The sequence below is a fragment of the Daphnia pulex genome, chromosome 2 (assembly GCF_021134715.1).
Source record: "Daphnia pulex isolate KAP4 chromosome 2, ASM2113471v1".
NCBI lineage: Eukaryota > Metazoa > Arthropoda > Branchiopoda > Diplostraca > Daphniidae > Daphnia > Daphnia pulex.
In genome coordinates this window covers 1611087-1632820 of record NC_060018.1, presented here as the reverse complement: position 1 = coordinate 1632820, position 21734 = coordinate 1611087, and the positions used below count along the sequence as shown (strand labels likewise).

Below are 21734 nucleotides of genomic sequence, written 5' to 3'. Positions count from 1 at the left end.
TATCCAGCAGCCCAACTGATTTCTAGGAAAGTGGCACGGTGTCGTTATATGGCTAACGACGCCAACTTAATCCACTCTGTGCTGTAGCCCTATGATTCGAAATGAGGTTTATGAGAACAACCGTGTCGTCATGTTTGATTCAGGTCAATGAACGCGGCAATTTGTGCGAATCATTTAGAAATTGACAGTAATTGCCAACCTAATGAATTGATTATACGGGAAATGTTGGGTTATTTAGGTATAGCCATCGTTTCTCAATGGACCTTATTCTTTTGGATCGAATAATCTATACCGAGAGCCAATCGAAAAAACAAAAATACCCTACTGTTGAGAGGTTCTTTTATGTCTTGTTTTATTCATGAACGTCTTCCATTCAAAATGGTTGGCATATGCAAATGTTTCCCAAATCAGGTTTTCTTCTGTTGGTTTTTTTTGAAATTACCATCTTTTGAAGACTCTGCCGTGAATTATTTCGTTAAGCAAATCAGTTTACGTCAAATGCGCGTGTATTTCAGGCCAAAGCACAATGGAATGGGTTTGGATCTAAAAGGGCATCTGCAGAGATGACACTGAAACAGTCAAACATTTTTGGCAAAAAAAAAATTTAACAACACAAACCGGTATACAGTCAAGATAGTGTATATAGTTTCTGGTTGTTGCTGTTGTTACATATATTTATATCTAATTCATATGTGATAATAATTTAACTTCCATTGTAGCTTTGTTGTATGGGTTTTTTCTGTCGCGAAGCGACTCTCACTCCCCGGTTCAATACACTTGGCTTGTTTGTTTCTTTTCTCTTCAAGGGTAATCGAGATCTAGCACGATCTCGAATCCCGGACTAAAACACAACAAACATCCCGGTATGTTACATGCTGGCTGACCGAGATCAAAATGAAGATGGAATTTTGTGGTGATTGACGAGAGGAGGACGTTGGGAATGTATAGAGACGTTTTGCATACAGATAATACAAGAGAGTTACAGCAAGAATATAAGATTTCCGTAGACGAAGAAATGAAATGAAGAATCAAAGCAATTTTTGGTTAGTTTAAAGTAGAGAAAATAAAAAAAAAACACGGCGCAATCCCAACGAATGAGGAATAAACAACGATAGATATTATATAGTTTAGTTTATAGTTTAGATCATATGATGATAAGTCACCGAAAAATTTAAATTCTGTAGACAATTGACTTTTTGTTTTTTGTTTTTCTTCTTCACATTTCAATCGATTTTTGTTTGATCTAGTTGGGGGACAAATGATAATAAACAGCAACACACGATAGGCGTCTGAAAGGGTATATAGCACGAATTCCATCCAATATAATGAGATATGATGAAAAATAGAGAAACAGGGGTTAGAAGGTGTGTGTATCCGGTCTGATCTTGTGCCATTAATACCAACTGGTCATTCGATATCAACACGAGATAATAACAGCAATCAATTCATTAGTAAGTATAAAACAAAACAGAAAGAAACAAAAGACAGAAACAGAAGAATGGGAATTTTCAGGGGGGGTTTTAACTTTTCTGTGTTCACGGTACCTTAACGAGACTTGTTGTTGCTCAAACTCTCAGACTCCGGTGAGGTTTTGTGGTGTATGTTTTTTCGTTCGTTTAGCGACGTTTCCAGAACTCGGCCAAGCACGAGTCGCGACGGCACAGAGCTTCAATTCGAGCAGCCTGGCCGGCCATCGGGAAGAGGTAATCAGCTTCCATTTGGTCCAGTTGGCCGAGGGCCGACAGGAGATGACGTGATTGCGATTGACACAACAGGTCGGGGCCGCACAGAGCCAAGACGCGATGCTGGAACTCGCCGTCGCATGCCGCTTCGTTGTCCGACTGGTGATTTCGTTATACAGCAAATAAAAAACAAACAGACGAAATCAATACAAAATCAATAACATCGCACTCTATTTCAACTGACTTAATTTTCTAACGTAGCTATATCACAAGGATCAGACTTATTAAATCGAATTATTTTCACGAGAGAGGTTCTTCTTGTTCTTCTGTGCTTTTAACGAGATTACATGAAATAAGTCGGGGCCAACTTGAAACTCGTTTCTAGAATCACTCAGGTCGTTCGGTAGTAGTATGCCGCTTGTCATCACAGACGATGCCAATACTGGAATTGTAATATCATTTGGGAGGCAGCAGCCCATGGCAACGTGAGTCAAAAGTATATATAAAAAAAAAGGATGAAGAAATAATGCGGGTGCAGTCGCCTGTCACGTTCTTCATTTCGACATTCTTCCAGCAGCATCTAATAAGGATGCGACCAAGGCAACGGAATTCGTTGGTCGTGGGTGTATGCAATATCCATCCAGCAGCTATACAGCACCCAAGTGTTGAGCAATGAATCGATACAGACATATATTTATGACGGCCTGGGAATAAATGGAACAACACTTGGCTCCCGTTTTCTTGGATTGAGATCTTTGAGCAACACACGCGTGTCACAATAGGCAGAATAACAAGGCTGTGCTATTGCTATAGTAGACGGCGGGGGCCAAACTCCAACGCTTTTGGGAATATTCGTTATTTTTCGATTTCTAAGAAATTGCGCCTTCATCTTACGACGTGATTGCGCACTCTGAAACGCACTCAAAGGCGTGGTCGCGTGGGAAGAAGATACAGCTGGTCGTTCGGGACCTAACTTGACAGATATATTTTTTTAAAGAAAAAATTACTCTGCGATTGTTATGTGTGTCTGAAGTTAGAGGAACTCTAAAGACTACGGCCACATTCGCCTGCAAACAAGAAGGAGGTCCGTGTCTGTAGCGTATGAGAAGATGGCACAGATCGATTTATTTTGCACAATGGCCGACCATTACATTACGTGGAATTCAGATTATTCTAGGAAACTATGGCAATTTAAAATATACCTAATTATCTTCTGTGCACCCAAAGGCAGCCTAATAACGATACCCCATACGAATGTACAGCTAACTGAGTAATGTATGCTCTCAATTATTTCGAATTACTTAAGAAATCTGTTTGCCGACCAAATTATTTCGCTGCAGATATACTCCCTCTCATTCTGAGCTTAAGTTTCAACATGGTTTCAGTTCCTACATGTATAATTAGGTAAGATAAGGAGTATTAAGCTCCAGGGCTGTCCCAAAAGATGGTTAAAGGAAAGGTAGACAACCGTGACATTTCTTTAAATAAAAATAAAGTTTTTCAGTCCCAAGTTTCAATGTTGAAGTTCAGGTATACAAATTCATTGTCTGACATTTCCTGCAGCGAGATGTAGTACGGGCATCTCAGAAGAAGTTTCGATTTTTCTCGTTCATCTTGTCTTGTCAGAACTTGCCTATTTCACGAATTTTTCTGTGTTATGCCAATTATCATTTAAAAATTTTTTTACGCGCACAACTTTTTCGTCTCGAGTCACCGTCTGAACCCGAGTACTTTTGCTAAGTTTAGAAATGTGGGAAACTAACACAATGTATTATCTATTTAGGAAATATATTACGAAATAATTTAGTATCAGCTATAAATAGCAACATCGATTTTGGGTTCTTTAGTTTCTTTCTCTGATTTTCTCGAATGTGCAGGATTTTAATTAACGAAGACAAATTAAAACAGATAAGAGGAGTTACTCTATAACATTAGCCGGCTTAGCGTTCTCTTATAATATCCATTTCCTCTCATTTTTGGTTAATTAAAACAGTGACTTGTGAAGAGCTTCAAGTCTGGTTGAAAGTTAGCCCAACATATTTGTGGATTGAATCAAGAACTTTATTTTCTTTTACTACTTTTCCGGAATGTACAAGCTTCAATTTTCAGTCAAAATGATTCCCTAGCTCCCTGTCAATCGGGTCTTTGGCTTCATTATCCGTCTATTAAAACTGCGCAGCATCCGTGCTTCAGCAGTAGTTGGAGATCGTGCACTATTTTGCTGCGCTTGTTTCATCGATTGTGCCAATTCAATTAGTCGAAGAAAAAACAGTGTCCCTTCGCCCTATACACTCCGTGACGTAAAAAATTCAAGTGTCAGTGAGATCGAAGATATGTTTCTTTTTATATCCCGCGCCAATCGCAACTCGTTTTTGTCTTTTATTTCTGTCTAGTTTGACATCGATGGAACACACGCGGACCAATCAGAAAGAGAGTGTCGTAACCAGAAAATCGTTGTCGTTCTTTTTTTTTAACCCTTATATACAAACTCAATCCCGCGTCGTTAACAAAAGATATCGTATTTCGTATCAAGATTGTTTAAGTGAAGTCTTTGACTGCTGGTTGCCATGGGAGATGTATACGTGTGGACTTGGGGGCTAACCGTTTTTGGAAAGCAATTCGTACAGTTTATACGTGCACGAAAAAATACCGTTCTTTCTTTTTTTGGGTCCCCTCAACAACAGGACAAAGAATTGTCCCGTCTCCATCAAAGAGCCATGAGCCCACGGAACCCGGTCTTGTCATAATAACGACAATAGGCGACTGCCTATATAGCTTGATTGCTTCCCTATCACAAACGCAGACAAGAGAAGAGCAGTTGGGGCTATATGCTGGCGAATAAGAAAAGAAGAACGTGCTCCGGATCACTCTGTGAGGCCTTCCCATCTCCCCACTTTTTTTCTTTTTTGATAGGATAACACAATGAACTACATCAGAGCTCTGTGGGTTCTCATTTGATGTACAGTGCACGTCAACCCGGCGTGTAAGTAGAAGACAAGCAGAAATAAAAAGGAGACTATCGAGTCCAACGAAAGAGAAAGAAGATCTCTTGCCATGACTTGGACGAAAAGATGAACCGTAAAAAGGGGAATAAAGAAATGGTCGTGATGCAACTGCAAATTGGCACGATCAATCCAAATGGTGCACGTCGTGCAGTCCTCACGCTCCGCTGATTATAGATCGACACCCTCCAACGGCAACGGTGCAACAGACAAAGTGCCGACTTCCACTACACCATTCACTTGCTGTCTAACGTCTCGATTTCGTCGAGTGCTTTGATCTCTCACACACGATCGTCTTGATCAATTTCTGAGCGTGATGGAGGGGTGAATATAAGGTCAAAAGGGGGACTTACACAGATGAAGCAAGCTTGGTGTCGATGACAGGCATCACTCAAAACCGGGCGGTATCCACCGTAGAGATGCGACACCATGTTGCAAGTGCTAACCACTTGTTCCGCAATCACGCAATCGTCGTCCTCTTCTGCCACATGAAAAATAAACAACAGGTTTAGATGATTTCACAACTGTGAAGAATATCACACAGTTCATGTAAATAATTTATAAGATGAAATAAACATAATAAGATGAATTTTCGGTAAAAGTGTACAATAGACTATCCAATTAATATACCAATTTGCAATTTGCCAATTTCACTCAGTCAAGTATTAGAAATAAGGAGAACTTACTAAAAAATGCCCAAACATATCCGAATTGTCCATCAACACACTCGTGAATAAAAAAGCGGGAAACAGCAGCACAGAACAACCTTCTCCATTCGAAATCCAATAACAATGGAAGGTCCCGTTCCCCCGATTCAGCAAGGGCTTTGTTGCAATTCCAATAATATTTTTTTTTTCAAAAATAAATACCACTAAAAATGTTTAAATAAAATTCTTTAATTTACTGTCCATCTTCCATAATTCAAATTTAATTGTACTCTTTTTATTTTCTTTCTTGAATTTTGCTCATCCCCTCTTTTTCCACGTTTTCACCCACCCTCGTTTTCACCCACCCACGTTTTCACCCACCACGATGAATTTAATTCCAACGTATTAAAAGTTTAATCTAAATTATGGAAAGATTATCAGTAATTCAAGGAATTTTATTTGCAAATTTGTTTTGCATTTATTTTTGAAAGGGAAAATATATTTAATCATTATTGAAATTGCAACACAGCTCTAAACCCGGTTGAATCAACAGTCATCTCATCAGGGACACCTCATTGTTAGTATTATCGTCTATGTAGCAGGTTGCACATTTTCTTGTCCCATTTTCGCGCCATTTTCCAACGACTGCTCGCTGCTTCGATGGCGGACATTTCTGGACAACAATTTCGAGTAAGTTCCTCTCTATTTCTAATATGTTTTATGGGAGCTTTATTATGAAGATTGAATTGCTTTTATCCACTAAACGTTAAGTTAAAGTTACAGCGTTTCATGTTAATCGTAGCAATTTTTTGTGGTAAATTCGTGACTGTTCATGAACCTGACTGCATTCGGTATTTTAAAAGTATATAGTCAATTGGGTAGGGACACTTTTACCGAATTTTCACGATATTGAAATTTTTCTTACCGTTCGATTCGGCTACGTTGAAATTTGAACGATGACGACTAGAGCGTTTGACTGCAAAGCGTTTACGGCGTTCGTCGTTTTGCGACATATTCTTCTTCTTTTTCTTGTTCTTCAGCTTCTGGTTAGTTGAAGAACGTTTGAATTCATCACGCTCGTCATCCTCTTCTTCCTCCTCTTCTTCCTGGTAAAGGGCCTTGGCCACTTCTTCCGTTAAACGTTCCGTCATTTGATCCAACTCGTTTTCGTCCAAGTTGTCGACCAACTCGGCCACCAGTTGCTCCCGAACGCGGTCAATGTTGTTGCGTTCACGTCGTTCTTCGATGACTCGTATGGCAGCGTCCAAAACATCCTCGGCGTCGTCGGCATTATAACCTTCCACCGGTCGGAAGCGTTTCTTCTTTTTCTCCCAAGAGGTACTGGTGACGTTGTTTCGTTTCTTCATGCCCACAACGTGTCCGGCGTGTTGGTCGTCCATCTGTCCGCGCTTACGGAAGGCTAATGAGCCGGCCATGCTCTTGTAATAATCAGACTCGAGGTAGTTCCTCATTGCCTCTTCGTTGGCTTCACCCTGGGCTTTGCCACTGCGCTTGTCGTATCCGAAATAGTCGTCCCAGTCGACGGATTTCTTGCGGATGACTCCCGTGTGCACTTGAGCGTCTGACTTGCGCTTGACTGGGCTCGAGTTGCTGTTGTTATTGGCTTCGGCGGAAGGTAAGGCCAATGGGGCTGTTTCGTTCTTGTTGTTTTCCTCGGCCGCTTTCGCCTCCGAATTCCGTCGCTTGCGGAGCATCTGAAGAGCCGATCCAGCTTCTGGCTTCTTCTCTCCGCTATTCTGCAGGGTAGCAATCGATCGCTTGCGAATCACGCTGATGGCATTCTTGGTCTTCAAAGGATGTTGAACTCGTTTGGCAGTCTCCTCCGGATTGTTACGGATCGGCTCGTCTTGAATGTTTCCCACCCGGTGAAAGCCTCGACCAAAGAATCGATCCTCGAACGGAACGTTTTTATCCTGCAGTTCTTCGTCGTCGGCCGATTGGTGTCGCCCGTACGAAGGCTCGTTACTTTCTTGACCCTGCGAGTGGAGAAAGCGCCAACGGAGCGATGCACGCGGTAATTTCCTCCAATCTGATCCCGAGCGTTTCTTCTTCTTCTCACTTTTATTCAGCTCTTCAGAGTCAGCACGGGAGCGATCCAGCTGAGAAAGTAGAGCGTTAATCTCGTGTCGCTCCAGACCGTCATTGAAGAGTTTCCTGAGTTCCGTGCGGGAGACGACCTCGTCAGAATCGTCTTCTTCGTCTTCATCACCTTCCGAACCAACTAAACTTTCGTTAGCTTCGTTATTATCTTCCGGCCCAGCTGAATGCTCGGCCATCTGCTGGTTGTCGTAGTCGTCGCTTTCTTCAACTTCGCCCCTTTCCCGCTCTTCCAGCAGTTGATTCATCAGTGAATTCATTCTCTTCCGGCGTTTGTCATCCGCAGAGTTGTTGCGTGGCCGGTGAGCGACAGGAGCCATTTTCTTCTTTTTGAGACTGCTGGCTGGCGGATTCTCTCTGCTTTTATCGGCTTCGTCCATCAAAATGTTCAAGGCGATTTCTTTGGCCAAATCGTCCAGGTCAACGGTGCTGTCATCGTCGGCTGCTGCCAGGTAGGCGGCCATTGAATCGCTAAACTCTTCCTCGCCGTCCATGTCGTAGTCGTCGCTTCCGTCGTGCATGGATCTTTTTATCGTGTTGGGAAAGCGATAGTGAGTCCGTCCATTGGAAGACCTTAACGATGATCTTTTGCGGGCTTCTCTCTTGGCCTTGCCTATCGCCTCGATGGCCGGGCCTAGGTCGTTGTCGTTGTCGCTCTGATCGTTAACCTCAACGATGGGCCCATCCTCGTTAACCGGCGCGCTATACACAGCCAAAAGCAGACACGAGAACCAAAGCCACAAACTAATTTGTCGCCATAATCCAACGGCGGCCATTTTCTTATCGTTGTTTTTTTTTTTCCTCCCTGAAAACGAAAAGACGCGTGAGCGTGAATGCATTGCAACATATTTGTTTTCCTCCCCTCTCCGGATAACTTTGCAATATTCTTAAATCTACTCTCGTCGAAAACATTAGATGTAGTAATCCGGGCTTTATATATAGTAAAGACGACGTGTCTCTTTATCATTTTCGTAGATATACACACAGTACTTAATATATATATATATACCAGCAGATGAGAAATGATCCAGCTCGACTCGATTTCATCCCTCTTCTTTGTGACATTAAGCCTCAGGAACCGTAACGGAGCAACGACCTAAACTATCGTCTGAGAATGGTATAGGTTGCGCGTGCCTGCTATACTCTGCTCGGTGTTACTCTATTCAATTTTGTCCAATCCTGATTCTTGACGTCCCTCCCCTTTCACGTGGGATCCTGGGTGTTTCTAAAGCAGCCCCCATGATTCTCTTCATCAAAGTCACTCGGGTCAGCCATAACAGAAAACAAAGACAAAATGAACGAGTGGCTCCCGTCGCGACTACATTGTTCAAATCCTGTCTAACGGTTATATACGCTTCCTTCTTCTTCTTCTTCTTGGCACTTCCCAAAACAACCACCCTGTCCTTCCACCCACCGTTTGCGCCGAGCACCAAAGTCCCCTCGGTGAACAGCACACTGAGCGGCCTGGGTGGAAGATAAAACGATCCAATCACGCCGACAGCCGGACATTCCCAACTGCGCCGCTATATACGGCTCGTTGATGGATGAAAGTAGCCTTTCATGACCGAGTATACGGTCCTCTCTCCGCTCTCCTGCTGATGTAGCTGTATATTTAATATATACTTGTTCCCGCTGCCTTATGACTTGCGCCATATATGAACAAAAAAGTCGTATCATGCTGCAAAGTTATTAGATTAGCCACAGCAATTTCACCATTTTCGTCTTGGATATTTCATTTTTTTTTGCAAACTCCTGGGAGTAAAGAAATCTAGTGGAAAGGCAGTCAAACCCCAAGTGCAATCAGAAATAATAATGGAATTAAAGATGGTCGCAAAATGCGTTGGCTGGTGTGTGTCTGTATAGGCTGGCATGAAACCGCGCCCATCACGTTGATATTGCGGCATCTCGGTAATCAACTTTCATTTGCGTTGACTTCTAGCCGCCAGGCAAAATATGGTCCAATCAAGACGGCTATATACTCGTCTTCCCAACATGACGCAGCGCCTTGATTGCATTCTTCTTGTTACTTTTTTTTCCTTATTCCACCGCAGTATTTTGTCAAGGGAAAAACTGATTTTCTTTGTGACACGATCGGATGGATCGCATGTTGTGTTCTCTATACGGATCCAATTCTTTTATTTATTTTTCTTCGATTTATTCCCGAGCGTCTAGGTTATTCGATCGATCAAAAACATATTTGAAGAACAGCCGTCGCCTTGACGAGGTCTATTTGTGTCTAAGTTACCTCCAACTTTCTTGGGCACTCACTTGAACACAGGGGAAAAAAAAAAAGAAACTCGACCCAATCCATTTGATTAATTTGTTTTATCTTTTTCCGGTTTGTTTCTTCCTGTCCATCAACCGATGCGCTCGATGAGCCGGAAAAAGTCGATGGAAAATTGTCAGTCGGATAGATTTAAAAGTCCAAGAAGATGAGGGGAGATGCGTAGAATACAAGAATTGAAACAAGGCAAAAAGCGATTCGTTCGTCAAAGAAAGTCAAACCGAGAAACCATACTTTTGGATGGAAAGAACCTGGCAACCACAGAGTAGTAGTATACAGCTCAGACACACATGCACAGGCACTGTGCCATCAGGTATAGACGTTGACGTCAGAAAATCAATGAAGCTACAGGCGAAGGTAGGGAGGACGAACCGGCAGCAGCAGCGGAGAAAAATGGAGAGTTCGGGTTACAGCGGGAGTAGAGGGCGCACGCTAATCGAAGGCGGCACCGTGTATACATATACGTTTTTGTGTGTGTGCGCGCTCTATAGCTCTCTATGGTGTTTCACTGTTTGATGCGCTCAGCTGATGTATGCGTGTAGGCGTGATGCGGCATCACAAACCAGCCTTTTTTTTAAACTGTGCGATACTTTTAGCGCTAGATGTTTTGTTTGTCTTTCTCTAACGCGTTGAAAATATAAACAAAATCTTGATCTATTACACCCTGAAGCATTCACGAGGGCCTAGAGTGTTTTCGAGAGTGGGGGGAGGTTTAGCAAGTCGCATCGATTTATGTATACTCGTTTCTCTCCAGTTGATTACCCACGACTGTCGAGTCTATACATGCAGCATGCGCGAATCAGGATGTGTATAATCAATGTCCAGACAAAGACGGACAATCAGGGGAGCGTGACAAAGTCTATATAGATTCTCGCCTGTTATGTCATTCTGCTCTTGTCGAGATTATTCAATGCTGTGCCCATATATAATGCATCTCGGCTGGCTTGATTCGACTTGTCGGGACTTACTGGTGTGTACGCATAGTTTGATTTTTACATTATGTCCCGCTAATATTCAGAGATGTCGATGGATTTATTGAACGCGTTGTACCTAAGAATACTTGTGCTCGGTTGCTGAGGTAACCTTAGTTTCACTCTTTGCACGATTCTTGTTGTTATTTCGGGAGCGGGCTGCTGTTCGCAGTCCTCTGTTTTCCTACGTGTTCGAAGAAAGGGCGGGGTGGGCGTAATGTAAAAGAGGAAATGGATTTGCTGGATCATTCACGACGCAATCTGGACAGAGTTTGCCGCCCCCATTTTTTTTGTATCGATACATATTTATAAGAGCTCATCTGATTTCAATTTTTTCGTCTCTTCATCTCCGCATCTATGTATGCAGCGATAACTGAAAGACGTCACATACGCTAACAACAACGACGAGGGAAACAACAACTTAATCCCATGTCAAATGCAACTTTATCCTTTTCGTTTCTGTCACATGAGTCGCTTTGAGACTTGAAAAAAAAAGAACCCTCGGGCGGGGGGTCTCTAGTAGTATTAGTACACGCACAAGAGAGTATGAGATAAAGATCTCTGCTGATGTTTAAAAAAAAACAAGTCCAGCGCAGAACTCGGCGACGGCGCGTGGCAGCATCCAGTTATTTCGACTGCCAGGACTGTAAAGTGTAGCATCAGAAAAGAATAAGCAGACAAACCCAAGCTGAAAAGACTCTTGTGTGTCGGCAGCCCAAATATACGGCCGCCAGATTGATGGTAGCTAGCTTCAGTCAATAAGTAAATGTACGATGTATACGGGCTTGACTTTTCCCTCAGTGTATCCTTACACTGGAGATGTATGGTTGAGTTGCTGTGAGGACAACAAAAGTCACAAGTGGCAGCAAAAGTTCCGACAGACATCAAGTTGGCAGAATCTCGTCTTTTGATCGGATTTCTCATCGGCAGTCTTTCGAGTATATTGAATTTGTACTTGGAGCTCATCTTATACAGGCGAGTTCAAACATTTGATTACGGAACCTGGTGGACAGCGGTGAGAGTCTATATGCGGGACTATTGACTGAAAAAAAGTCAGGACAGCTACGGAAAAAAGTTAACAAAAGCAAGATTATCACTGGATTTCTTTCTGACCATCTCGAAAGTAAGATTCAAGAGTAGATGAATGCCCGCAGCCCTCGGTCATTTCTTTGCTATACGCAGAGCCTACGCATATAAATATCAATCCCGACGGGGATCTGAGAGGCACGATCTCTGGAGAATCGCCGAATAGCCGTCAATGGCGTGGGCTGCTGTGTTATATGGTGCGTGTGCTGTTGACTGATGAACAATCGGCTTACATTAATTTTATCAGCCAACCAATTCGATCCAGTGAGTGGAAAGGAAGAAGAGAGATTCTATATGGCCATATGGGGAAAAAATGTTCCTCCTTCTTTTCAAAATGAATTTTCCCTTTTTTACAGTTCCGTTTCTTCGTCTCATGAATACAGTACTCGTCCTAAATCTGTTAACTTCCGTATACGCTTTGATCTAATCAATGTCTGTTTGCAGGAAGACGATTGTTAACTTCCTGTGGCCATTTCAAACTGATGCGCCATCATCTGGAATCTGAATCGAGTTCTACCCGAAGGCTGGTGGATATCGTCTAATATGCTGAGCGACCAGAACCCACTTCATAAATAAAAGGTAAATAAAAACAAGTTGCTCTCAATCCCCGAAGACCATTATCCAAGTTAACTTGCTATTCCATCTCATCGTCGTGTAGTGTATTATTCAAATGCGAAAAGATGGTAGCGCGCCCACGAGCGTTTTTCGTTTAAGATCCATTAGACTTTGTGATGATGTGTATAGTACCCGTTACAAGCGCGAGAAAAGTGAATATGGAATAACAAGAGGCAGCTAAAAGTAGCTAAACAATGATGTAGCTCATTCAAGCTCAGTGTTATCATATGAAGAACCGTTAAAGGAGAGTAGGCAAGGCATCTAAGCCACGATTTGTTTTTCTTCGCCGTCTTCTTTTTGTCTATTCCACTTAGTGGTGCGATACGGAGAAAGAATATAAGGGACTCTTCCATACAAAAACATTGCGTTGAGCTCTGATGGAAGTCGAGCTGAATACAATCCTTATTCCCATAGTTCGATGGATCCCTTCGAGCAGAACATCTCCGTTCAAAATTGTTTTCTTTTTCCAAGTCGCTCATTTTTCTTTTTTTGTCCCTGTGTTGGCTGCTGTGTAATGAAAAGAAAGAGTCTATCATCCTTCTAGCTTTCCTATATGGATTTGGAGCGTTCCTTATACATATAAATATACATTTCTCTGTCTTTTTTGTTCCCCCCTCGATCCTTCCTTCCCCCCCACCTCCTTCTCCATCTTCCTATCTGATAAATATTGAGATCGGGAAGGCGAGAGAGCGCAGCGAGAGTTAGGACGATGATCGACCCGCGTGCCGCGCCGAGTCCAAACTTCCCGGATTCGCTGTCGAGTTGAGCAATGGATGAGACGGCGTTCTCTCCTTATATATATACGTTTTCCTTCCTTCCCCTACAGAATCGTTTCACCAATAAAGAAAAAAAAAGTCCTTGCGAAAGAGCAAATAGTTGGTGGTGCCACACGCTGGTTGGTTATTATTGCGCTCCATCCAAAGTGGCAATCGAAGGCCACGGCTAGATGAAAGCCCTGCTGACGAAAACAACTCTCTATAGCTCCTTTTTTTTCTATTTGACTATTAATTACCAACAAGTTCGTTTTCTTCCGCATCCATTTTCAAAGAAAAAGCTGAATGGCGGAAGGAATGTAAGCCGCTCTTTCTTGTTTTCGATGCACGCCGCTGTGTGTGCTGGAGCGGATGGCGACTCGTTCATTCTTCAGTCCTTCTGCTTTCGGCATTTAGAAGGAACAAAAGGACGTGCAGCCTCGCTTTAGATCCCACGTAAAAAAAAAAGCCAATCCAATCAGGATTTGATGTAACACGAAATAAGAAATGAGTCTATGCAATAGACGAATATTCTTGTTGCCTCGAAAATTGTATTAACTTTCGTGTAAAACGTTCGCATAGATGGGAGCTCGGCCTACAATAAAGCGCTGAGTGACAGCCCAGTCGGATCATTTTTTTTTTTAAAGGAAGATCGATTTCACCATTTCTTTTCATTTCCCGTTGCCCGTAAAATATTTTACAACTGATGTCAATGACGTCTGTCATATCACGCAGCCCGCTAAATGGACAAGTCTATTTCCCCAATTGATATGCGCACAATATGAGGGAGTTTTTTTTCTTTTTTTAATTTGTTGATTGCTGGTGTATGACCTCATTCACTATTCGATCTGTTGTCATGGCGATCGGGAAACATTGTTGCCGCGATGAATACGGTCAATTGCAACACCTTTTAAAAGGTCAACATTTTTCTGCTTTTCTTTTTTCTCTTTTACAAACAAGCTCGTATATACCGAGGGAATAGGTGTTGTTGTTGTCGGGAAGATTGACCAGCTGGTCTCACGCAATAATGATCAATATTTTCCAAGCGGGGTCGAGCTCGTCTAGATCGGTAATCAGAAAGAACGGCAAGTGGTGGCGGATGGGATTACGTTATCTTACTCCAGCAGAACTGAGCGAACGCAGGATGGAAACCAAACACAGCAGGATCGAAACACCTGAACGATAATCAACACGCAAAGGGTGTTTTCCGCTCTCGTGGATGGATTGCAGGAACAAACGACTCCGGCAGCAGAGTTGCGAACCTGTTGCATTAGACTGGACTGCTGTTGCGTCGCTGCGTGTTGGATTTAGTTTTCCTTTCTGTATCGAGCCTTGAATTTCCACGAAAGCCTTGAACGTATAACGCGCAAGAAAAATTCATAGCGAGATGCACTGTACTTTTTTTTCACTTTGTCAAAATTTGTTACGTCAACATTTGTTAGGGATAACTGAATACTTTCCGCTTCCCGAATCCGACGATTCAATTACATATTCGTTCGACTGGCGTATTTATCTTTTGTTCTTATATACTGAACTCTATTTTTAAACATTTCGGTTTCAATTTCAAACAATAGCGAATCTAGCTAGAGAGTATATTGTTTCTCACCTTCAGGCAGAAGTGGTCAGAATGTGAAAGTTCCTGGGTTTCAAGGATCCGGAAGTGCGGGGTAGTCTTTTGATGTGCTTCCTGGTAGGTCAGCGACAATCTGGGCAAAGTGCCCGTGTTGTTCGTGAGTGTAGAGGTGAAAGAACAGTGGGCAGGGAATATATACTTTGTGGGGGATGAGTCCTGTTCCGGAGCGCGGTAGAAGTGAGTGTGTGGAGACCGACGAGCTATCACCTCGAGTTCGTGTCTTGCACCAACATGGCTGCCCTTTTATACACACACACACACACACACGTATAGACGATTGAAGAAGCGAATGGAAGGAAGACGCATGCGTGCGTGAGCTGAATCATTTGTTGATGCTTTTTGCAAGTCGGAAACGATGTCCCCAACGCCCACGAATTATTATTATTATTTTTTCTTTTTCAAGTTCCACCTCTTGTTTCGGATAGTAGCCCGATGGAACGCTATTTCACGCGGACAATGTGGATCATTCATCGCTTGAGCTTTCTCCCTTCAGTAAACGAGCAGCTCGTTGTACTCGGCGTCGTCGTAAAATGCGTTACAGACAGAATGGGAGAAGTGAATGACGCAGAAAAAAAAAAGAGCACAGGGCTAAAGGACGAACCGGTAACTGGTCCACCGTATGATCGTTGACAATAACTTTTCATCATTTCACTGGCTACTCAAAATGAATGATCTCTTTCATCTCTATTCGTATTCTGTGATAACTCATTCTGGAAGTTCTAATCTTATATATACCTGAGACGTGTACACACTGTGCACATTCTTCAGTGGGTCGTAAAAGACGACGAGAGATGTTAATTATGTATGGCTATCAACCTAGAAAAATATTTATACGTGACCGTACGATCATACTGCAATCAACACCTTCTCCAGGAATTCATTAGCAGCGCTCACGGTAACGCCTTTTTTAATAAGACATGATAATAGTAATTCCAGGAATATTGGTTTGTGACGGTTAACTTCATATTCTAACGCGTTATGGGGACGACGCTTTCACGCTGATTGCAACTGACTGGGAAACTACGTGCCCGTAATTACTTTTGCCTCAGTTATTAAAGGGCAAGATGTGCACCGGAATTATAAAAGAGTATAGGCCTAGCCCGCGCATACAAAGGAGCTGAGGAGCAAGGAAGAGAAATGAAAGTTATGGCTCATTCATGATGTCTGCCTCATCTGAGGCAGAGTCATATGAAAAGGCACAGACGAGACGGAGACGAACGACTGACTGAAATAGAAAAGGATTCCACTAGAGTTTGTGCAGTTTATCTCATGTGTAATGCACTGCTCAGCGCAGTTACCCAGAAAAGAGCCAAGGAGAAAATGCATTGCATTAAATGGGGGTATCTACACAACAATGCCTTGTCGCACAACCAACGGACGGTAAAGTCGAGGACGGGGAGTAGAACCTGAACGACATGAATGCAGCATCGATTTTTGCAACGCGCTTCATCCGGCTCGGCTCGGCGGAAGCCGAGTGACGATCGATACCCTCAGACCCCAGAGAATTTTGGCAAATTAATCATTTTCGGGCCCATGGTAGACCAATATTGCCGCACTTTATAAGGCGATCAGACTAGAAAAAAGAAACGAACTGATTAATAGTTGACTGCAGCAACAAACTCTGAATCGTAAATTATTAACGGGGTTTCTGCCTCGATATCGGTCGGTCACGGACTTGCTATTATTATTTGATTTGTAATGCATCAAGATGAAGGCGGAACATGGTCGGCGATGTTTAAATCAAAACCCGTTCTTGGAAACGCAATAGGGAGTTTGGGAACAAAAATAGAAAATCTGTTGAGTCAACAACTTGATAATCGGTTTAGTTGCGCACGTACTCATATTTCAATGGCTCAAAGCTTGGCACTTCAGTTTAGGCTGGCATATCAAAAGATCAATACTTCAATTGACGTGAATTAGGCTTGCAATTCTTTAGAAGTTCGTCGTCACAATTAACGAATACGAAGTCTTGAAGGGAGGTCATAAGACGTAGGCATAATTGCACGGTTCTGGAGCCAATCTGAATTGTACGGTGAATAAACAAGGCTAATTCAAAAGTGGAGCTCCTCATTATAATCTCCCCGTGAATTGGGTGGAAGTTGCCCTCCAACAAATGCGTGAACCATGAGTTTAAAATTTTTTTGATCACGAATTGTGTCTTTTGAAAAATAGGAATTAAATGAATTGTATAATAAACCCATCATTTTACTATTTTAGATTACGGGCGTAAAGACAGGAGAAATTGAGTCACGTGTCGGCAGAGTAAATGTAAGTTTCCTTCAATACTATACATTTTTTTATTTATTTTTTATTTTAATGTTACCAAAAGACTTGTGTAGCATTTTAAATAGAGACGCAAATCTGGAAATTGAAAAAAAAAATGGAACGGAACAAACAGCAAAACGTGTGCTTTTAGAAATGTGGCATTGGTGCATGGCCGCTGCATTGACGTAAATAAAGATTTCTGCTCTTGTAAAGTCTCTTAGAAAATCTACGGAAAACAACTTCAAAATGGGCCTTTACGGAATAAGGGCATGTTTGGCAGGCAAATACGTTCAAAGGAGCTTGTGCACAACTTGGTAAATACCGGTAGTCAGTATATGACGTCAAGAATTTAATTTATGAGTGGCTACATTAAGAGCTAACTACATTACAATACAATTTGATATTATGAGAAGAAAGCAAAATATTAATGGCACTATTTTCTTGCAGTAATTCTCTCTCACCAAATGCAACTAAAGCTGCCCCGAAAGTTACACCCCTGTCCAAGATTCTAATAGCCAATCGAGGTGAAATTGCCTGCAGAGTCATCAGGTCTGCAAAACGGTTAGGCATCCAAACTGTTGCTGTTTACAGTGATGCAGATCGTAATGCTATGCATGTTAACATGGTAACAACTTTAGAGATTGTATTTGTATTTATGTTTTATATTACATTTGAGTTTACATATTCAGGCTGATTCTGCCATCCGCCTTGGCCCAGCATCCTCTGTTGAAAGTTATCTAAGACAAGACAAGGTTCTAGAAGCTGCTTTCAGAACAGGGGCTCAGGCAATACATCCTGGATATGGATTTCTCTCTGAAAATGTTGAATTTGCAGAGCTTTGCTCTAAAGAGGGTATTATATTCATCGGTCCTCCTGCTTCAGCCATCAGAGACATGGGGATTAAAAGGTATTATTTGTGAAAGTTGTTAAAAGTTTATCATGGAAAATTCTATTCGGAACAATCTTTTATTTCACAGCACCTCCAAACACATCATGTCAGCTGCTGGAGTTCCTGTGATTCATGGATATCATGGAGTGGATCAAACTGATGAAAGATTAAGGCATGAGGCAGAAAAAATTGGATTTCCACTCATGATTAAAGCTGTTCGAGGTGGAGGTGGTAAAGGCATGAGAATTGCGCTTACACAGAGTGAGTTCGAGACTCAGCTCGAGTCTGCTAAACGTGAAGCACAAAAGTCATTCGGGGATCAGGTAGAGAAATTCTTGCATTAATCTTCCTAATTTTCTGTCATTTTTGATAACTGCATAAATTGCAGAATAGAATCAACCGTTAAAAACTAAAGAATGTATAACTCTTTTTGGATAGGTTATGTTATTGGAACGTTATGTTGAAAGGCCTCGACACGTTGAAGTGCAAGTATTTGGCGACAAATACGACAACTATGTCTACCTATTTGAACGCGATTGCAGTGTGCAGCGACGTCATCAGAAGATCATCGAAGAAGCACCTGGACCAGGAATTTCAAGTGAAACGAGAAAGCAACTTGGAGAAGCGGCAGTTCGGGCCGCCCGTGCCGTTGGGTGAGAAATTTTTCCCCGCTCTTGTATTCTCCCTACCAAACATTTCTGTATCGAAAACACAAATGTTGTTTACTTTTAGGTACGTCGGGGCTGGAACGGTTGAATTCATTATGGATCCTCAGCAAAACTTTTTCTTTATGGAGATGAACACGCGATTACAAGTAGAGCACCCAGTAAGTGAAATGATCACCAACACCGACCTGGTTGAATGGCAATTAAGAGTTGCTTCCGGGGAGCCGTTACCTTTGGATCAATCGCAAATCCATTTAAATGGTCACGCTTTCGAAGCACGAATCTACGCTGAAGAACCCAAAAATAATTTTCTCCCAGGAGCTGGACCCTTGTTGCATCTCACTACCCCAAAGCCCAGTTCGGATGTTCGTGTTGAAACAGGTATTTTTGAAAATGATTTTATTATTATTATTTCATACCCCGTTAATAAATCTGCCTCTTTTGCCGTTCTAAAGGTGTGGCGCAAGGTGACGTCGTTTCTGTTTTTTACGATCCCATGATTGCGAAACTTGTTGTTTGGAGCTCGGATCGCGCCAGTGCATTACGTAAACTACGATCCTGTTTGTCCGAGTACAATATCGTCGGTTTAAATACGAACGTTGACTTTCTGATGCAACTCTCTTCTCATCCAAAATTCATCGAAGGAGACGTTCATACAGATTTCATCTCTCAGCATCACGGTGATCTGTTCCCAAATAAGCCAGTCACTGATAGTTTAGTGAGTCAAGCGGTTTTGGCTTCCATTCTTAACGAGGTCAATGTCAGCTCAAGTCAACAAGGATCGACAAGAGACCCCTACAACCCTTTTGCTTCGTATTCGATGGCAAGGTTCAATCTCAACTATCAAAAGAATGTGAAACTAACGTGCCAAGACAACACATACGATGTACGCGTCACCAGCTGCGGAAACGGATTCTACAAACTAAAAGTCGGACAGTCCGAAGAAATTGACGTTACAGCCAAACTATCGGAATCAGACAATGTCATCAGCATTGAATTAAGTGCAAATGGCGAGATCTCAAAATCTCGAGTCGTTTTCTTGAATGGAAATGTGCATCTCTTCACAAAGGTACGTTCATTTCCTTCCAGCCTTCGTGTATTGTTTTTTTGCAAAAAGTTTCATTTGTCTTATGATCTCTTAGGACGGAAGCGTAGCATTTTCCATGGAAAAGCCTTCCTTTTTAACGAAGCTAGGACACGGCTCTGTTCAGCAAGGAGGTGCCGTGGCTCCAATGCCCGGAATCATTGAAAAGATATTGGTTAAGGATGGCGAAGAAGTTAAGGTTGGTCAACCCCTGTTGGTCATGATTGCCATGAAAATGGAGTACGTTATTCGCGCACCAGAATCCGGGGTTGTTGAGAAGGTCAACTATAAAGTTGGCGATTCAGTGGCAAAGAACGCAGCACTGGTACGGTTTGTCTCAACTGACAAGAAATAGTTTATTGCCCGTCCGTCTGTCTCTCTCATTGTCAAGTATTGCCAAGTCGCGTGTATATCAAACAGAGGTCTATAAATAGTACAAATAACCTTGTCGACTGCAAACTTTTACTAAGGTATTCTATGCTACAAATTCCACGGCCAAAAATGGCGGTGTTAACAATCATGAATTCCTCCTTAAACCGAAGTCTGCCCAGACACATTCACACGAAGGGTTCCACGTTGCCCCAGTCGAGTCGAGCATCACCCCACCTTAACAAAAGAGTAAATTATTTATTATTATTTATTTTAATGATCAAAAACAAATTGCAACTTGTCGAAGACCAGCAATACTTGGTTCGGAGTATCCTTTCTAGCGGCGGAATTGGGGCGTCAGCCGAAGAGTCATCTCTGACACGATTGTTAATTTTCAAAATCACCGGATTCTGCTGATGAAATGTGGAAGTGTGGTAGTGCAGCTGGAACCTAGAATAATATTATGGGCTTTTCATGTTCCTATTTCAAGCTAGGTGAAAAATACGGACAGGCGAAATGGACAAGTAATATTTTATTCTCGTAATTCAAACCTGTTTTCTGCTTGGTGGTCTCTAAGAAGTCCTTTGTCTTCGCCAAACAAGACTCCACTATTTTCAGAAGCCACGACCACCCATATCGGCACAGTTGGTGTTTTAAATCTTGAACCAACGTTGTAAGCCGCAGTTTTCGCTTCATTGCCCATCCAGAGAAGGAGACCAATCGGCGAGCGGATCAACACTCCAGTTTCTTCAGTTCTCTTTATCAACACAGACAAAAGGAAACAAAAAGCAAGTAAGTGATCATTCACCCTTATAGGTCTGAACGCAATCGTTGCTCGTTTTGTTTCAACTTACGCTGTCTCCGTCGTCTTGATATTGAACACCGTTGTGTAGATAGGGACTTGCTCTTCCGAGCAGAAACAGGCTACGGATGCAAGGTAATGGGAGATTGTAAACACGAAGAAAACAAGAAAGCTAGACACACTGTAGGTACCTGATTGGACCAAACATAATACTTCCATTAATGCTCATCAGACTTTTCATGGGTGTTAGGATGCCGTCACCTCCCGATGGTTTACCCATGTCTTCAGTCACTCTGTAATTCCAATAGTATTACCTTTACGCTATTTATCTTTGCGATGAGTTAGTTTATTGTGCTCAAGGATCAAAAGGTTTGCTTGATTGTTTGTTATCCCCCCCTCAACTCCCTTTTTTCTTTTTTCATTGATCGTTTCTTTTGTTAGAATTTCCCAGTTGTACATTTTCTCAGCACGCAGTTAGGGCCTTTTTTATCGAGAGCTATTGTCCCCATTTTCATTAATTCTCTTTCAATTCCGCTTTATAATATTCCCAAGCGCCGATCTATATATACGTACTGGTTGATTCCTCTCGTTAAAATGGCACTATACAAAATCAACATCACAGCTGGACCGGGATCCTCTTGAAACTGAAAGTACCCAAAAGTTTTTTTTTAAAGCGAGTGCACGTTATAGGGTACAATGATAGATAATACTCACCACGTGAATATTGCGTCTGATGGTGTGGTGTAATTCTTCAATTCTGTTCATTTGACAAAGTTGCAACTATAACGTGAAAAAAGAGAGGGTCTTAACAAGCTCCGACAATCTCGAAATCACAATTGACAAGTTTTTTTAACAAAGCTGCTCGACAAA

General features: G+C 42.2%; 3 protein-coding genes and 1 long non-coding RNA gene across 6 annotated transcripts in view; 2 read left to right on the top strand and 2 right to left on the bottom strand.

Moving 5' to 3' along the window:
* Positions 1–488: 488 nt before the first annotated feature.
* On the bottom strand, positions 489–15022 carry LOC124201187 (glutamic acid-rich protein-like). The gene is made up of 4 exons (XM_046597682.1): positions 14764–15022; positions 6257–8254; positions 5038–5165; positions 489–1841 (listed from the first exon to the last, which is right to left on the bottom strand). Exons 2-4 carry the CDS (start codon positions 8223–8225, stop codon positions 1617–1619), a joined length of 2322 nt encoding a protein of 773 aa, XP_046453638.1. The 5' UTR covers positions 8226–8254; positions 14764–15022; the 3' UTR covers positions 489–1616.
* LOC124201230 (methylcrotonoyl-CoA carboxylase subunit alpha, mitochondrial-like) lies at positions 5902–20136 on the top strand. Of its 3 annotated transcripts, none has more exons than XM_046597742.1 (11): positions 5902–6021; positions 12235–12369; positions 17008–17058; positions 17142–17369; positions 17503–17680; positions 17745–17962; positions 18033–18267; positions 18383–18597; positions 18677–18990; positions 19065–19678; positions 19752–20136. In XM_046597742.1, the coding sequence occupies exons 4-11, from the start codon at positions 17302–17304 to the stop codon at positions 20046–20048; spliced, it is 2139 nt and encodes a 712-aa protein (XP_046453698.1). In that variant the 5' UTR covers positions 5902–6021; positions 12235–12369; positions 17008–17058; positions 17142–17301; the 3' UTR covers positions 20049–20136. The 3 variants fall into 3 exon arrangements, with proteins under 3 accessions (XP_046453698.1, XP_046453695.1, XP_046453696.1); XM_046597739.1 differs by having other exon boundaries at positions 17130–17369; XM_046597740.1 differs by having other exon boundaries at positions 17120–17369.
* The window catches only part of LOC124201375 (inactive ubiquitin carboxyl-terminal hydrolase MINDY-4B-like), a 4966-nt gene continuing 3311 nt past the window's right edge, over positions 20080–21734 (bottom strand). The window contains exons 7-13 of the mRNA XM_046597752.1: positions 21579–21644; positions 21438–21508; positions 21056–21157; positions 20917–20986; positions 20614–20819; positions 20381–20512; positions 20080–20299 (exon numbers count right to left, since the gene is read on the bottom strand). Of these exons, the coding sequence (XP_046453708.1) occupies positions 20251–20299; positions 20381–20512; positions 20614–20819; positions 20917–20986; positions 21056–21157; positions 21438–21508; positions 21579–21644 (696 nt within the window). The 3' untranslated portion in view covers positions 20080–20250. The remainder of the gene's footprint in view (positions 20300–20380; positions 20513–20613; positions 20820–20916; positions 20987–21055; positions 21158–21437; positions 21509–21578; positions 21645–21734) is intronic.
* Positions 20715–21734, top strand: part of LOC124201423 — an 8161-nt gene continuing 7141 nt past the window's right edge. Inside the window, exon 1 of the long non-coding RNA XR_006877598.1 lies at positions 20715–20854. This is a non-coding gene — a long non-coding RNA (uncharacterized LOC124201423). The remainder of the gene's footprint in view (positions 20855–21734) is intronic.

Excerpts from the sequence above, each read along its gene's own strand:
- LOC124201187 (XM_046597682.1), bottom strand. The coding sequence starts at position 8,225 with ATGGCCGCCGTTGGATTATGGCGACAAATTAGTTTGTGGCTTTGGTTC. Across the intron at positions 5,166-6,256 it reads CAACGTAGCCGAATCGAACG|AAGAGGACGACGATTGCGTG; the intron begins GTAAGAAAAATT and ends TTCATGTGGCAG. Across the intron at positions 1,842-5,037 it reads ACCAAGCTTGCTTCATCTGT|TCGGACAACGAAGCGGCATG; the intron begins GTAAGTCCCCCT and ends CGAAATCACCAG.
- LOC124201230 (XM_046597742.1), top strand. The coding sequence starts at position 17,302 with ATGGGCCTTTACGGAATAAGGGCATGTTTGGCAGGCAAATACGTTCAA. Across the intron at positions 17,370-17,502 it reads AGGAGCTTGTGCACAACTTG|TAATTCTCTCTCACCAAATG; the intron begins GTAAATACCGGT and ends ATTTTCTTGCAG. Across the intron at positions 18,598-18,676 it reads CGGGCCGCCCGTGCCGTTGG|GTACGTCGGGGCTGGAACGG; the intron begins GTGAGAAATTTT and ends GTTTACTTTTAG.